Raw genomic sequence first — 18,208 nt, forward strand, 5'->3', positions numbered from 1 at the left:
CGACCCAGCACGCCCGCGATGCGGCGGCGAGGCAAGCCCTCGACGTCCCTTCGTGGGAGGCTTAGGCCCGGCCATCATAAAGTGCTGGTTCTAGAATAAAAGTTTATTCCTCCTCCTCCTGCGGAATGTGGGGACTAATGTACACAACGACATGCCAGTCGGTACATGAATTGCCTTGGAGAGGCCACGTGACTTTCAGTTTAGATGAAATTGCCCACGGTATAGGCTATTTGGCAGGTGCAGTACCACATGTATATATTCACGCGCAAGGTTTGAACCCATACAACACTGGCAGTGATGAAATGTTCCAATGTTTATTCGGCGGCGTTACTTTCGTATTTTCTTGATGCGTGGACATGGTTCAGCGATATCGGCAACGCATGAAACGTGCTGGATTTTATATTTTTCTGCGGCCACCGTGCAAATTGCGATCGTGCCTGTCTTTCTGCGACCTAGAGTGCGCAAAGTATGTATTTGTACTCAACACCTCAGCATTTTCCTTTTCCACCTTTTTATAGACGACCATTCACGAGTGATCCTCAACGACGTCTCCAATGCGAACGGCTCTGATTACATCAACGCCAGCACAATCGTAAGTCACTCAAATGTTATCTAACCATAACTTCGTTTACGTTAAGTTAAACTTAATAAGTATGGACTGATCCTTAAGGATGCGTGAGTCATTCTGCTGTACATCATGTAAACATTCTCCAGTGGTTGAAAAGTCGTACCTTACTAAAATCGATTAGGTGTTGTTGTAGTGGTTCTCCAGGTCGATATTTTGTAACGTTGAAACAATAGAAGGAATGGAAAAAAAAAGCAATATCGACCACCAGTGTGTGTACCAGAAAACCATTTCAATCGCTATAACTTTCGATATGTTTTCTTTATCATACATAGTGTCAATGTCATAGTGTCAATGTCATAATGTGTTTATGTCATAGAATCATAGTGTCAATGCGCCGGCGGAGCTTCGTCATTTGTAAGCGTTGAGAACTTGCGCCTCTATTCGCAAAACTTATTTTGCGTAATGTATTTTAGTGATTTGCTCTTACCACAGTGGTTGTCTCCTTATCACGCCTATCTTCATCATGAGTCGCGGGTGGCACGGTCGCCGGCCAATGAGGAAACGCTGCCGTGTTAGAGAAGCTTACTTAAAAGAGCTCTGCAACACCCCTCGCTGACGCAGCTGTCATTCTTCTCCCTACTATCGAGAGACAGAAAATAAGCTACTTTTAATGGCGTTTGTTACTGCTAGTTGAATGTATTTCTTGCTTTCAGAAACGTTTTTTTTTCGACCCTCCATAAAGAAGGAAAAAAGAAAAAAAAGGACCCTACAATGAGGCCTTACCAACCTGTCACCAATTTAGAGTCACCGTTATTTCAACTTCTCTTTTTTTTTTCTTTCTTTCTTTCTTTCAGCCGGCGCGTATACACGATATCGGGCGTGCGCCTATTATGAGAATACGCTGGATATGTATAGAAGAGCAGCGGCGCAAAATAATATTTCGATCGCGGCCTAGACCGAATGACTCTGTAGCGTGCACATCTACACTGTACATCTCTGAGGATAGCTATAGGGGCTTGTTGGTACGGCATATCTTACTTTCTTGTAGCGCAAGCTGAACAAGGACAACAGAAGGGCACGTCTGACACACACACACAGCGCTAACTTTCAACAGCTTATTTATTTCCCGTTCTCGTAGCTATATATACACCCTCGAAACGTCATACAGAACGTGTAAAATTTCAGTGAAGTTTACACGTGCTGTATGACGTTTCGAGGGTGTATATATAGCTACGAGAATGGGAAATAAATAAGTTGTTGAAAGTTAGCGTTGTGTGTGTCTCAGATGTGCCCTTCTGTTGTCCTTGTTCAGCATGCGCTACAACGAAATAACACTGTACGTCTCACGAGTGGAGACCGACGACTGCTATCGGCTTGTTTTTTTTTTTTTCGTACACATCACTTTCTTGTGACTTACGTGTTTGCGCATCTCCTTACAGACGGACCACGACCCACGAAACCCGGCGTACATCGCCAGCCAGGGTCCCCTCCCTCACACAACGGCTGATTTCTGGCAGGTGCGGCATGTATTCGAAATTATTATCTTTTTTTAGTGGGATCACTTTCGACTCGGTTTTCTACCAGCTTCCTGCAAGAGTCTATACTGAATCTTATGTAACCTCTGGCTTGCAACCTAATAATAAAATCGAGGTCAAAAGTCACAGTAACAGCTTGACACTCCTTCGCCAGCTGCACGCCAATCACTTTCTCTTGTTTTGCTGCCCACAGTGCAAATCTAGACCAACTAGCCGTTATGGTGCCTCAGCACGTTCAGGCCAACTAGATGTAGTGAATAAGTTGTTAGCTGTTGCGCTTTTTCAGAGTGATCAGTGTTTCACTTTACTTAACGCCATGTGAAGCCGTCAAGCGAAGCCCGAAGCGCCAACCTAACTTCTTGTACAGCACGCGCACAAATAATTTTGCCTATTTTGTCGTTCTCTTCAGTTCGTGGTAGTAAACGTAACTTATATAAATGCGCGATAGTAAAAGAGGGATTACCCTCATAGTTTTATTACACTCCGCCATGACTCCGTGGACGTGACATTTTACCGCTGAGCGCGTAGTTGCAGTTTCAACCTATAGCAATGGCGCCTATAGCAAGGGCTGAATGCGGAAGCACAGTGGTCGCGAGTTTTGAGTCCGTATTATACAACAGATGAAGACAGAAATCACCAATACGGTTTTCCTAATTGCTCAAACACCGGACGTGAACGTTTCATCAGAAACGCCACTTCGGTTCCAATAACAAACAAAAATTTCAGGGTATTATTTCAGTTCTGAACTAATTTATTGCGACAGCAGTCGCCCCTCCCCTCTCTCCTTCCTTCCAATGCCTACAACTCTACGGAAAGATGACGATGGCTGCGGCAGCACGACGGCGACGACGGCTCGGCAACGCACGCCGCGGCGCGGCAAAATGAAGGCCCTGTTCGAGCACTTCACTGCCTTCGCAGTAAAATCCTGCATGAAGTATCCGTATGCTGGTTACGCGACTATGAATCAGCGGCACCGTGAGGCAGTTTGGTGTAACGGAATGCATCAAACTTTGTTTGGAGTCGTTGACTACCATCGTAGTAACATCAAACTGCTAATGGCACCCACACGGAGGGACACACCACCTGGCACTCATACGCAAGACAACTACGCAAGACACATACGCAAGACACATACGCAAGACACATATGCAAGACGCATACGCATAACACATACACAAGACGCGTACGCAAGACACATACGCAAGACACATATGCAAGACATACGCAAGACGCATACGCAAGACGCATACACAAGACACATACGCAAGACATATACGCTAGACACATACGCAAGACACATACACATGACAGCTTTTATCGCTCTGCGAGACCAACGAGGCGTTTTTAACGGAAACCGCAGGTGTTAGCCCCAGCTACAGGTGCCGCTGCTTACTTCACGTGGGTGCGCTGGAGCGGGAGAAGAGACGAGCGTTCACTCGCGTGCACTAACAAGCACACAGCTACAAACGCATCAACTCGAAGCACTTACAGAGTGTACTTAAATAGACACTAAAGAGAAAAAAATTAAGCCTAGTTGTATTGGTAAATTACCTTTCTGCAATACCGAATAAGGCACTCTTACCGTCAGCGGAGGCTTGCCACTAAGTCACAAAAGCTGCAAAAAAAAAAAAAAAAAAGAACGAAAGATGGGGGGCGACGCCGCCTTCACGTTCTGGCACCGGCATGCCATGACGTCACCAATTTTAACGGCAAGTCTGCTCTGGCCTAGTTAACTTGTTGCCAATGAATATAGACTATACCGTATTCCAAAGGAGCTAGAGACGAAACATCGCGAGTTTCGGGACGCAGATATGAGAAAATTGGTTTAAGCACGTTACGTCACCCTGACCTGCGGGCGCTTGGGTGCCGGCGTGAAATAAAAAAACAAATTGGGAGTGGCTTAGCTCGGCTATGCCAGGATATACGTAGCGAAATCTAAGGCATAGAGTATGGTTAGCCTTGTTTATTCTTGACTGCAAGTACAGGTTAGTCTGGTTGTCTAGCTATGTTGCGGCGTTTAGCCAGTCGTTCGGCGCGCTGTTCGTCTGTTTCCTGGGCGATTCATTTCCTCCTCATCTCGTTCCGATGTCGATTCCAGGCATCCTCCTGCTTATGAGAATTGTCGCCGTCCATACTGCCGCCTCAACTGTGGTTGCGGCGCACGCGAGCTCTCCTTTTCAATCCTCCGACATGTTATCAGGCATGCGACGCAGCTGGCGAAGCGAGAGGAGGCGAGCGCAACGACGAGGAACACGGTGTGACGTCATACCAAACGGCGGCGGCGGCGGAAAGGCGCGGCGCTGTGCAGTGGCGGAACACCTGTGGCTCGGTGCTACTAGTGACGCATGCGCAGTAGTGACTAGCGAGCGAACGAGAAACACCCGCGGCGAGGCGCGCTTAGTGACGTCATGTGCCTCCTCGGAGCACCGCCATGGCGAAATCGCAAGTTCGCGGCCAGTAAAGCTTTCGCTTTAAAAACAAACAAACAACGGAAGTGTAATCTTCGCTTTAGTTATGAGAATCAACCACTAACAGAGAAATTACCTAAATTACAGTTTTGAATGTCTACGTAATCGGTCTAAACTGACTAAGCGTTCCTCGTTAGTGTCTCTTAACCTAGAAGAATATAATACACGGCTATGTAGCACATGGCGCGAAGTAAGAGCGTAGGCGCAGTGCGAGGATATCCCATAGCTGGACACGTAAGCCATGGCGTATGTTCAACGATGTTTTCGTATTGGTCATATGTCTGCGAAGAGCCAGCAAATATAAGTCGCCGGCTCCGAGTCCTCGTTAATGTTTCAACATGTGGTTACATTCTTCTATTGGAAAAGTGTGTTTTATACAGAAAGCGAGTCATGTAGGCAAACATCAGAGGAACAAACTTCACATCAAGCGTTAACTTTCTTTAAGAACAAGATGCAAAAGTATCTGAAGGAAACGTTTATTATTCATTCAAATGTGCAAAATGCACTTAGAATAATGTGGTAACTTTTCTCATTAATAGGTGGGCAACACCAGGTATAATATTGGTATCAAGCTTCGCCCCAAGCCCCCTGTGGTGGTTTTTGGGACTTCTGCAGACAGTTCTCGTCGCGTGTGAAACAGAGGTGTACATTGCAACTTCTCTATACATTACATGTATGTTACTATTAAAGCCGGGAATATTGCACCGGTTCTTTTTTTCTTCTCTGACAGTACTTGCAAAGAACGCGGGTCGCGGAGCCAAACTTGTTCTTCGTCCTGTGTTCCTTCTCTAATCCATCAAATGATGCTCGCCGCATAATAATTTGTATTGGCCTAATAAATTGAGACCGAGATATCCGTACCTAAAACGAAACTCGGCAAGAAAAAAAAATATTTTTCTGTTGTATTGCCTCTATATAGGCAAGAGTCGTCCATGAAGTCCATACACGTGCCATTATTACATGTTAAACTTGCTCGAAAAAAAAAACTTTTTTTTTTCTCTCGCAGATGATCTGGGAACAAGGCAGCGTTGTGATCGTGATGCTGAGTCGCCTGATGGAGAACGGGGTCGCCATGTGTCATCGCTACTGGCCCGAGGAAGGGAGCGAAGTCTACCACACCTACGAGGTAACGATGAGAACACGCGTTTACTTCGCTACATTCTTGGCAATACTTCTAAGTACTAGTTCCTTGTACTTTCTTATGCCCTCTTTCTGTCTCATCTGATGCCACCCCTGTGTAGGGTAGCAAATCAAGTGTTTCTCTTCGGCCAACCCTCCTTCCTTTCCCACCTTGTTTATCTGTGGCTCTTTCACAATGTCGTGAATTTTGATGAACAGAGGTTTTGACCAAAGAGTTTACCAAAAGCGCGCCCTGTTGAACTACGTTGTAATTTTCGTTTAGCATAGTGTGGCACGAATACGGCTTGCGAGTGAGACAGAAAAGTTCCGCCGTGCTAATTTTCTCTGTACCCTGCACGGTGTCCTCGTTCTTCCGTTCCTCGGCACGCAGCAATCGTCGTAATAAGCTAGAATGAAACTATTTTCTACGTCCAGCACATGTACCAAAACTCGAACGTTCAAACGCGGATTAAACTAGTTTCAGTACTTAATTAGATGCAGGCCATCAGTGTCCGAATTTAACTTCGAGATGTCTCCTCAGGGACGGCGCTGTGTTGCCTTTTCGTCTATTATACACTGTGGTTCTAAATAATTCACAGGCCCATGTGCATACCGGAAAGGTACATTTATTTAATTATCTACGGTCTTCCATACACTTTGTTATTTATTGTAAAGGTGTTTATTAGTCACCAGCGTTTGGGCCGACTGTCAGAGCAGGGCACTGTCTCCCAGCACGAGCGACGTTCCCCGAGCAGAAGGGCTTCAGAGATTGACCGACTAGAAAGCCCTGGAGAGGATGGCCCACTGTAGCGTTCCTCTTTTACAGCGAAGCTGTACATGACTAGGGTTTCGTGCATTCGTGTTCTCCGTGAACAAAAACTATCATCATCAATGGCTCATGCCCACGTAAGCATTCATACTCCCGTAAGCAAGCAAAAAATGCAATGGCTCATAGCCCCGTAAGGCACAAGCTACAAGCATTCAGAAAAGTGAAGCGAACAATGCTTAAATTTAATGAATACATTTAATGAATACATTGTTGCGCCAAAAGGAAAATAAAGACTTAGGAGGGACAGTAAGACAGGTGAAGAAATGCTTAAATTCTTTCTAATCACGTGTGCAACATACAGAACAGCATGTCGAAAATTGCCGTCATCAATGGCTCACACCACCGTGAGCAATGGCTTATACCTCCGGGAGCAATGGCCCATACCCCCCGTAAGCGAGCAAAAAATGCAGTGAGTCATAGTCCTGTAAGTTTCGTGGCTACTCGCTTTGCGTGAATTAGCTGCGATGACACTACCCCTGTTGTCGTTGTTGATGATTTCAATGTCAATGTGGATGTGTCGGTACCGAAAAGGGCTAAGTGTGGACAGCTGGGCTAGTTGGTTGTGATTAGCATTATGAAACATCGTTCCAGCGCACAATTGAACACGGACGAGAAGAGAAAGACAACATGAACGCCGGAAAAACAGGGCTTTATGTACACAGAGGGAGGGGGGGGGGGGTGCTGCTAGTGCGCAGGACCACCCAAAAGTATTTCCCTGGTCCAGGCAACAGTCATCAGAAGTTTCAGACCAAAAGAAGAAAGGAATAAAAGCAAAAAGTGAAAAAACCTTTCCCTCTCTTTTCTTGCCCTCTTTTTTACATCACTCAGTACAATCTTGCTCATCTCCCGCTGAGATGAGCAAGATTGGTTTGACACTTCTGATGACTGTTGCCTGGACCAAGGAAATATTTTTGGGTGGTCCTGCGCACTAGCAGCCCCCCCCCCCCCTCCCTCTGTGTACATAAAGCCCTGTTTTACCGGCGTTCGTGTTGTCTTTCTCTTCTCGTCCGTGTTCAATTGTGCGCTGGAACGATGTTTCATAAAACCGAAAAGGGAGCGGTTTATGCTTTCTGTGTCAGACATATCGCTTGCTGTGCCACACCGATTCGCCTCAGTCGACCACCCAGCGGCGTACGCGCATCGATTTGGCACCAAAAAATGTGATTGCAGTTTCGAGTGAAATAATGACTGCCGATCGAGACAATAAATGAGTGTGCATACTTTTCGTCACGATGACCCCCAATCAAGACAGTGAATGAGTTCGTACCTTTGCTAAAGATTATCTGTCGTGTGCTAAACAGCTTCGCTGGTCAACCACCTCCACAGAGTGGAATGACTCATGATTTTTTTTCGCTACGATTCTCAATGTAGCTGGCAGATGATTCATCCGGTCGCTGTGCATGTTCTCGGAAAGGTGATTCCGCACGCAGCTTGCACACGGCAGGGCGACCAAGCACAGCCACTAAAGTGGTCTCGAACGAAGGCCACGTCGGTTTCATGGTTGTTGTACTAGAGACCAGCCACAACTGCGATATAGAAGAGCACGTTGCTCAATTTTGTGGAGTCGACCCATTTATTGTGGGTGCTTATCCTCTCATATGTCGTCAGTCAATCCTCCACGTCCGCGTCGTCCGCGCCTTTGAAAATGGGAGGCCTGTGGCGAGGCACACCAGAGCGCATGACTGACTGATGAGGTGCCGACTGGGATGGAGTAGGAGGCGTTTGCTGGGATGCGTCTTCAGGCATGGTTGAGCACAGGGTACGGAATCGAAATTCCAGGATTGACGTTGTAGGCCGAAGCACTCTTCACCGCTTGTAAAGGTGTTTACTAGTCACCAGCCTTTGGGCTGACCGTCATAGCATAGCACGGACTCTCAGAGCAAACGCGCTGGAGAGATCGACCCACTAGGAGGCGCTGGAGAGAATGTCCCACCACAGCGTTCCTCTTCATGGCTACATTATGAATTCCTTCTCTTTTACGCAAAGCCGTTTCCAGGCTTGTCAGCCTGTGGAATGTATTCTTCGTTGCCTGACTGAACTTTCCAGATGAACACTACGGAGTTCGGCTCTAAAACAGCCTTGGAAAAGTCGCACCTTTGTTTCGTCATGGCCCTCGCCAGTTTGTCACTTCGTTCGCATCGTGTCCAAAACTTTGCCCGACACAAAAGGAACGCAACGCCGTTGCTTTCGCACTCCGCCTCGCGCACGTATTTACCATGCACAGTGGCGACAAAGCGACTTTCGCACCACCTACTCGCTTCCAGGCTTCCGCCGACTACAGAAGGCCTCAGAAAACTCGTTCGCGCGCTTGAATGAATCTAACTAGGAAGGAAACTTCGTCAATGCGGGCAGCCATCATCCAACTCGTCGCAAATTTCCAGCGGTGGTTTGCCGCTACACGCTGCGTTCTTCGCTCCGTACTGCTCCCTTATTTACTCGCTCCCGAGAGGCGCACGCACCACACGAGACAGGCCTTCACAGGTGGCTCGCGTGGAGGCAGCGAGCGGTTTGTCTAACAAGTAGCGATGCCGACTCGGTGTCAGGGCTGGCACAAAGCAGTCTCCAACGAAGGCCGACTGCATCGTCGCTCCACGCGACGAACGGGTTGCGCCGCCGCTGCCGCCCTTATTTGATCCATTCATTCGCGCCCGCCCACCCGCCCTCGGTTCGGGAGAGACGGAATGGCAAGCACGCGTCGTCGGTGCCCGATTGAGAGACAGCTTGGAGCTTGCGAAACGAAACGAGCTGTATGCGCACGCGTGCGGGCTCGTCGACAAATCTCGGGCGATCCATTTCGTTATTCGTTCGTTTACATTTCAACTGCGCCTGCTGCCAAGCACCGCGCGCCCCCCAGCGTGGCTTTCTTTGTCCTTGTTTCTTGCTGGAAACTGCGCGAGTGCGTCCAGAAGCGAAAAGCAGCGGGGTGGCGGAGACGGCAGGGAGACGGGAGAGGTGCAGGAGATGAGGGGGGGAGTTTGGATGGGACGCTCCAATTTCTCATTAGTGTGGCCGCCGGTCCGACGTCGTTCTCGGGGACGGGCGGAATTTCAACATCATCGTTCCTACCTCTCTCTCTCTCTCTCTCTCTCTCTCTCTGTCGACGCGTTCCTCTCGCTCGCTTTCTCTCACCAGCCTTCAGCTGTAAGCATGCGGCCTTTGCTTCATCTAAGCCTTACTTGTGCTCAGCTTCTTCTCTCCACATATCTTTTATGTTTCCATCGACGTTTATTTTTTCCGGCGCGCTAGTTTTCACTACCACCGCAGCTCTCCGCTTTTGCTTTACTTTTCCCATTCTAACCCGGCTGCTATACGTTTCTCCCACTCTCGTCACCTCCTCCTCGCCCTTACTCATCGACGGGACGAAAGGAATAAGATACCCCGCACTTTCGCCGCGAGAACGTCCACTCTCGCTCTCGTATGCGGGATTCCAGTTTTTTTTTTCTTTTTTTTTTTCGCGGAAAATAAAAAAAATTATGCGTGTGCAATGCAGGAGCCATCGTCTTTAATTAAGACGAACTCATAGTGGTTAAGCGCTCACACGCCGCACCGGACGGGCGGGAGATGGCGTGAAAGGCGGCTGCCACCGCGAAAGCGCGCTCTACAGGACGGCGTTGAGATAGAAATTAGAAGCGAGGTACAGTGAGCGATGGAGAGAGAAGCGCTTTAATATAGAAAAAAAAAGAAAAGACGAAAGAGAACGGCGCGACACGAGAGAGACTCGAAGCCCATCCGACGACGAGGAGAAGAGAGAGAGAGAAAGTGAAGCAAGAAATGAAGTTCCGGCTTAAACGACGCATCGCACTTTAACTTTGTGTACAGAGCCATAAAAGGAGGGCATGTCCTGAATGCAGCTGTAATGACGCCAGTTTCAGGGAGAACGTACATTTGAATAGAAAGTAACGTTTCCCGTTGGTTTGTTCCGGCCCTGATTTTTTTTTTATCTTCTTCGCTCCCACGAATGATGATGTCTTCTTCGAGCGCCGAAAGCGTATGGTTTCTAAAGAAAGTTTACTTCTTCGTTTGTTTTTTTTTTGTGTGTGTTTATGTGAGTGTTCTTCTTCCGCGTCGTGAAAAGTCATTTTGCTGTAGGTTTAGCAATAGCATTCACAGCGCTCCTATGTCGAATTAAGCGCGTGCGCAATGCGCAAATAAAAAAGGAACGTTGTGCTCGGGTGATCTGAAAAGAAAATATGGTTCCATTAAGCTTCCCCATTACATGCGCATAATGTGCTATATGTCGTGGGTGCGAGAGTTTTGATACTGCTATAGTTTACGAGTGTGTGGTATATATCGTAACACATCAAAGCGATCAAGTGCGGTAGCTTGAATACGAAACTTTGCGAATACAAGTCAGCACTGTTCGCTCGTTACCGGAAGAACGAATAGTATAGCGAGCAGAACAAAAGGTGTCTGTCTGTTAATCATGGTCCCAAAGTATTCCAAATGCGTAGAATTTAAAAGCCCTCGTTGCGTTCCGATTGAATGATACATTTCGTAGCGTTCGCGGTGAACTTACGTTCGGCAAACCCTACCTACGACACGCTTAGCGCGAGGTTTCCGTTTGTTTTAGTGAATGGGGCGGGCCTTCCCATAGATGACGTCGCGGTTAGAGCGAACACTTGCAGAGCACTGTCTGGGAAGTTCTATTATGACCAAGTCATGCTTCGCGGAACCATAACAGCTGCCTGACACGCAGCAAGACTAACTCCTGGGCCTTCACATATGCAACTTTTCTCTTTAAACCGCGGCGTATGTCTCCTTTATTCGGCAAAACGCTACGACGCCGTTCATAGACGCGGGCGCGCGCACTCTGTGTCGGCGGCAGGTTACATCTTGTCTGCGTTCTTCGATTTCACGTAGGCTCGCCTCTTCTGTTTTTCTTTTCTTTTTTTATATAGACTAAACCTTAAGACAAAGTGATAACCTATATAACGCTTCTGCTGTTAGATGCTACTGCCTCAAATAAATAAAGAAGCTTTAGAATGGGCACGGACATGTACGTGCTCGAAACGGAACGGCGCAATATTTCGCTCTTCCCGGTTGCTCGGACTAACTGGATGGAGAGGAACCAGCCCGTCAGGAGTCGAGTTTCTCGTCGTCAACTCCTAGCCCACGACCTTCCGTTTCAAGAAAGCCGCTCCAGTATACGGAGATTTCTCCTTCACCTCACTCGAAATTTCATACGGGTCGCCCACCGCCGCACTTCTGCGAGTGCGTGAGGGGCAGCCTTGTGCGTCGCCTCCGCATTACATTTTCCTTCCGTTCTTACTTCCTTCTCCATCTCCTTCCCTCTCTAATTTGTCCACTCCTTTTTTCCTCGCCTAGCAGCAGTCTTTCGCTGCGCTAAACTTCGTCGTATGTCGTTTGTGAGGCCATGCCGCGTTCCTCCACTCCCACCACGGTTTTTTCAACCGCCAGAGTGTATGTGTGAGGGGAGGTGAGAGGGGGACGTTGGCTTACCACTTCCACTCGCACCCTCGCACTTCCAACTTCCACATTTTCCTTCTTCTCGGGCTCCTTTCGTCGGGCACTCTTGTCCCCAAATTCTATTCCCTGCGTTTTTCTTCCTCTTTCGGTTTCGGAGCAATGGCACGCGTTCTCTTTTCTTTCTTTTTCTTTCTATTTTCCTTTCTTCCTATACCCACGAACCAACCCCTATGCCGCTTCGTTTCACCGCTCTGGAAGACCATGCTCCTTCTTCTCCGCTGAGCGAGTAATTTAAATCTCGTTACTCGAGACGCCCAATGTTTCTCTTCCGGCCACTTTCTCCTCCCCTCCGTCTCTCACCTCCTCCTTTCACCCGTTTATTTTTTTTTCTTTCACCCTGCCTCTCTCCGTTCGTTCTCTATGCGCCAAGTTATTTGCGTTTCCCACACACTTTACATGTTCCCGCGCTTGTCAGTCATTTATGTTTACTTTATTTCTTGCTTATTAAAATAGCCTTTCTTTATGCTCGCCTAAATGGATTCTCCTCTCTCGAAAGAGGAACGTAAAAAAATATTAAGACGGACTTGGCGGGCTTCTTTTCAGCAGCGCGAATGAGGCGAGAATGTCACCGCATGAAGTAACTGTATATATAAACGCAACGATACGAAGCGTGCGCTTTGGGTTTCGTAACCATGGTCCGCCGCGTCCAACTTGCGAGTTTCGAGGATTGAGTGGAAGTGAGGAGGAGGACATTAATTCGAGCTTCTTACCACTGCCATACTTTTGAGCGACAATGAAATGTATTAATGAACTCGGTTCCACACAATGTCATAATGCCATTCTGTGCTTAAAATCTGATAACTTATCAGGGTTGGAAGTTAGCCAAAGATCGATCGGCTGGTTGGCGTTGAGAGGCCACAAATTTTGTAACATTGGTCTACCCCGTCCAGTTAGCGGGTTTGTGGGATTGAGCGGAAGTGGGGAGGACACTGATTTCAGCATTTTACCGCTGCCATACTTTCGAGCGACAATGAAACATATGAATGAACTGCGTTCCACAGAATGACGTAATGCCATTCTGTGCTTAAAACCTGATGTATTGTCAGGGTTGGAAGTTAGCCAAGGATCGGTAGGCCGGCTGGCTTTGAGAGGCCACGATAAAACCCCAAATGAGGCAGTGCAGGATGACATGGCTTGGGCCTCTTTTGAAATCCGGGAAGAGCAGAGCAAAATTAGTTTTGAAGGAAGACTCAGGAACATGGATGAAAGTAAATGGGTGGCTAAAGTGGACGAGTATATCTAAGTGGACACAGAATGGAGGAAGAGGTCAAGAAAGCTGTCAACCAAGTACAAGGTTATTGAAAGTGTAAATAGACAGTCAGTAGTCATAAAAAAGAGAGTGAGAGAAACATAGACAATGGATGTAATGGATGTGGATGTGGAGACAATGGATGCGGTTGTAAAAAAATGGGAACAAGACCATAAGATTTACAAGAATTTCCAAAAGCGCTTGAATATAAAGTGGATGGAAGCATCAACCGATCAGCAGTCGATGTAAAGGGAAGACGTTTAGAGTATTTAGGGGGAAAATGCAAGGAAGAGATTGATACGGCCGGATTCGTTACAGGCATAGGTAGCGGTACAAAGTAGATATAGATGTTTTGAAGAGAATAATGATAAAGGAGATGTACACAATACGCTGTAATAAGAAGCCAGTATAGCATACCTGATTAACTCAAGCATGCTCGGTGAATATTCTCACAGCCATGTTTCAATTGCGATGCCAATAGATCATCATCGTAATCATTATCATCAGGGTCGAAAGAGTGTAAGCGTGAATTGCCGAAACCCAGTGCTTTCCATCGTAGAAGTGTGATGGGGCAAGCAAGTGATTGTTTTTGCCGCGCATTATCTGTTCTCGAAAGTGGTATATGCACTCGCTGTTGTTTTCGATGATCCCAGCGCGCAGCTTCAGTTGCACTGTCGCTGCGGACAATTCCGCAGTGGCTCGGCAACCATTTAAATGCAATGTCGTGTTCTTTCTCGAGAGCTTGGTAATGAGCGTGTCCTATTTCGTACAGTAGCTGCTCGTGTAACCCATGACGTAGGGGAAACTGCGCAGTTTGTAAGGCTGCTTTTGGGAGTTGATGAAAACGGCCTAAAGATTGGATGGTTGCTGGAGCACGCAGTTGATTGCACTTGGAAGTGCCGCAGAGAGAGAGAGAGAGAGAGAGAGAGAAGGAAGAAAGGAAAGGCAGGGAGGTTGACCAGACTGAGTCCAGTTTTCTACCTTACACGTGGGTGGTAGCTGTTGTCGACATGGTGGTGTGAGAGTGTCTGAACTACAAAGAGATGGCATCTAATGGAACAACCAATGTGGCTGTAGGGCTGATGGGATTGGTGGAACCGTCCGTGTAAATTTCGGTGCAGCTGGAACCTCTTACGCCTTCATTGGCCAGGGCCGATGAACGAAGTGGCGCTAGTTTGTAACAACGGTTGATTTCCGCGCTCCATCGCAGGTGCACCTCGTCTCCGAACACATCTGGTGCGACGACTACCTGGTGCGCAGCTTCTACCTCAAGAACCTCAAGACCAGCGAGACCCGGACAGTGACACAGTTCCATTTCCTTTCGTGGCCAGACAACGGTATCCCGGCTTCCATCAAGGCTATCCTGGAGTTTCGAAGGTCAGAGGCGCGCTCGATGGGCTCAGCCCTGTGACGCAGCGTTAGTAATACGTGTCCAGTTTATTTTAGTTCTTACGCACCAGGAGGACGTCATATAACCTATTGTCTCTGTCGTTAGCTTGAGAGACGTTAGTCGACTTTGTGTGTAAATACGTCCCTACGTAAAAAAATAATGAACATTTCCACTTAAGATGCGCCCTCTGAGGCCCCGACATTTTCATAATTGACAGCGTCCTACTGCGATACATTAGCAAATTAAATATGCACACCTAGGCTCCCTCACAAACAATTGGTTACGCTACAAAGATTGCATTTACAAAGGGGCATATGCTGTTCCGAGGCCGCACCCTGTGGTACCGATGCAAGCACGATACACAGGAGGGCCAGGTGGTCCGAGCGTACTCCGCCGGCCCTCTTATGGGCCATTTGGTTAGCACGTATCCGCACCGAAGCGCAGTGGTGCCCTATCGAAAAAGGCACCATCACCTTCATATCCAATGTAGGAACATAACACGATCTCGTACAAAAGCACGTATGTTCCTGTACAGTGTGTCCCAGGTAACGTTAGCCAAGTAGCTCAACAGAAAATATTATTTCAAAAGAACGCGGTGCCAGACACATTTGCAAAACTTACAGGGTTTGGTCGTCACATGTCTGTCGACCGGACACCGTAGGTCTTATGATTGTACCTTGCACTGTCTTTTACAGCGAAGCTGTTAGCCTCTGGTCGGTCAGAACTTTTCGTGTCTGTCAGCAAAAAAAAAAAGAAAAAAAAACGAAAAAAGTGCGTATCTCCTTTGGAATCAGGCACGCAACACATATCTCAGTGTTCATTTCAGTAACGAAAAGCACAAAACAAGCGTCAAAACTGCATGACGGATAATAAGGCGTCTGCAAACAATGGGAGGCAGGTTCCTTCTCCCTGCGTGTTTTCCGGTAAAGATTATGGTTGCATAAGCTGCTCCGGTGGGAAAGGGGCAACAACAGCATACTAATCAGTGAGTGACGTAACCAGATTTCATATATACAAGGGAAGACCTTGCCGGGCAACTCATTCGGTTCATTGCAAGACCGCTATGGGTAGAACACGCAACGACTCCCGAAGAGTAGCGTGAATACGATGAGTGTCGAAGAGTCCAAAATCGCAATGCTCAACAACGGTGTCGTGCTAAGGCTAGGCAGAACAATAAAACGTTTCATATCTCCATCGACGGCATTTGAGCGGTTTTCTAACAGCTTCGCTGGCCACCCACTTTCGCAGGGTCGGGATGTCGAATCAATCTTTAAACGTTCTTTTTTTTTTTCGTTGAACAGCTTGGCTAGCATTAGTTGGGACACTCTATACAGGGTGCCGCACATAAGTTGAACCAATAATTTAAAAATGAAAGGCGCGTAGGAAGCGAATTGAACCAAACGCATACTATTCCCAATAGCTTATAGTAGCTCGGACATTTTTTTTGTTTTTTCCCATAACTCACTAATTAATTAAGTTGATTAACCCAATTTATTTTTCATTATTGGCTAGGACCCCAAGTATGGTACGCAGATTTGTGGAGCACCTTCAGAAACCACCCATCGAGTTGTTTCCTTTACGATACGTCTCACGTAGTCGTTTTTTCCGGGTCGCAAAGAAAGCCCCGCGAAAATGAAGAAAGCCACGTGACGGGTCGCTTGCGCCGTGGTATCGTGCTGCTCTCAAGCGTGCGTTCGGTGAACAAGGTCGGCTGCATCGGGTCTGGCGACGGTGAAGCGGCAGGGCATTCTCTATCTCCTCGGCAGCGCTCGGCCTGCAACATGCATTTTCGCCGTCATCCTAGGGGAGCCGACCTTGCTCACCGAAGGCACGCTTGAGAGCAGCACGATACAAATGCGCAAGCGCCCCGTCACGTGTTTTTTTTTTTTTCATATTTCGCGGGCTTTCTTTGCAACCCGGAAAAAACGATTACGTGAGACGTATCGTAAAGGAAACAACTCGATCGGTGGTTTCTGAAGGTGCTCTACAAATATGCATGTCATACTTGGGGTCCTCAACCAATAAATAAGAAGTTGGGTAATTAAATTTAATAAATTAATGAGTTATGGGGAAAACGAAAATTTGTTTGAGTTACCATAGGCTATTGCGAATAGTATGCGTTCGGTTAAATTCGCTTGCGACGCGCCTTTCATATTTAAGTTCTTCGTTCATGTTATGTGGGACACCCTGTATATCATACGGGGTATGGCCCATGTGATATATGGGACATGCCCCATATGTTATATGGAATCATATGGCCCATCCTCATATAGTTAGGGGAATATATCTGCCGAATGTAATCTTTGATCCTATAATATATGGGATCATACAGAGTTTTTGTTTTTGTGCCCATATATTCCTTTATTGTACATGGAACTTATCGGATATATGATATTTTTTCCTCGATAGGGTGTCGGATATGACGTAAGGAAGCATACGAGCTTTTATATTGGGTCCCTGTGTGTTCATGTTAGATTATTGGACACGGGGCATACAGATTTTTTCGATAGGGTGACCCATGTGACATATGAACATGTTTTTATGTTGGATCCATACACGCTTACATAGGATTATTGAACACGGGTCAAATGTGTTTCTTTCTTCGATAGGATGTTCAAAAACGTGCTACACATATTGAAGGAATTACGCGGAATTGTGCCCCACGGCAGCTTGCTTTCTACGTGCTGGCTTCCAGAACCACAGTTATTGCCGAAGTGAATTCTCTGGTCGCTTTATGAAAACGCCTCCGGGCGAAAATGTGAGAAACCAAGGGAGTGCTCTCGACGACGAAGCACGAGGCTTTCAGCGTGTTGTTACAGAAGACAATGCTTCTTTCTCGTGACGAATGTGGAGAATTTTCCCGAGTATCCTGGCGCCGAACGACACGTCACCGATGCAGCTTAGCGGCAGTCGCTTTTCAACGAGGCTTCATTCGCCAGCGTGTTATTGCGTGCGATAAGTGCTTACGTGTGCGCTTGTACGCCAGAGCTCTTGAACTGTACCGGTGCATTCTCCTTTTATGCTTCGTCGTGTCGCATCAACTCACGTTTCTTACCTCAACACTGTTGACATGTTCGCCCTTACATCACCTACCACTGTTCCCACTTCATTCGCAAGTGTTCTTTCTTCAATGCTCTGTTTTCGTCTTGAAATGTCAATGCTGTATGAGCGTGTTTCTTGTCGTGCTGGTGTCTGATGCTTGTTGTCAAACCATAGCCGCTAGTGCGCCACCTTCCGATATGCCAATTTATATTTAACGTGAAACCGTTTTACGCCTTTTGGGCTGCTATGATTGTTTTCCCAGAAGATCTAAATAAATAACGCGACGAAAACATGAGAGGGTGAATTCTACCTTTAAACAAACTTAGTGAGCTCCATACCGGCACTTGGGTGCACTGTGTGATTAATATTAGCGACCACTCGGATATTGCACGCTGAATTAGTCAAGTTTCGATAACAGCCGATGGAAGATTTACATGTTCTGCCGAACCTTAGTTAAAGATTGAGCATCCTGTCAGGGCGGATAGAACAGCTGCAGGGGAGTGATACGCATCACGCTGCAT

The 18,208-nt window shown here is 47.1% G+C and overlaps 1 protein-coding gene across 1 annotated transcript in view; it reads left to right on the plus strand.

The window, feature by feature from the left end:
• Positions 1-18,208, plus strand: part of IA-2 (tyrosine phosphatase IA-2) — a 700,681-nt gene that overhangs the window by 659,803 nt on the left and 22,670 nt on the right. Inside the window, exons 18-21 of the mRNA XM_075682014.1 lie at positions 519-592; positions 2,008-2,085; positions 5,578-5,697; positions 14,466-14,632. Of these exons, the coding sequence (XP_075538129.1) occupies positions 519-592; positions 2,008-2,085; positions 5,578-5,697; positions 14,466-14,632 (439 nt within the window). The remainder of the gene's footprint in view (positions 1-518; positions 593-2,007; positions 2,086-5,577; positions 5,698-14,465; positions 14,633-18,208) is intronic.

This window comes from Dermacentor variabilis, chromosome 2 (genome assembly GCF_050947875.1).
Source record: "Dermacentor variabilis isolate Ectoservices chromosome 2, ASM5094787v1, whole genome shotgun sequence".
Lineage (NCBI taxonomy): Eukaryota > Metazoa > Arthropoda > Arachnida > Ixodida > Ixodidae > Dermacentor > Dermacentor variabilis.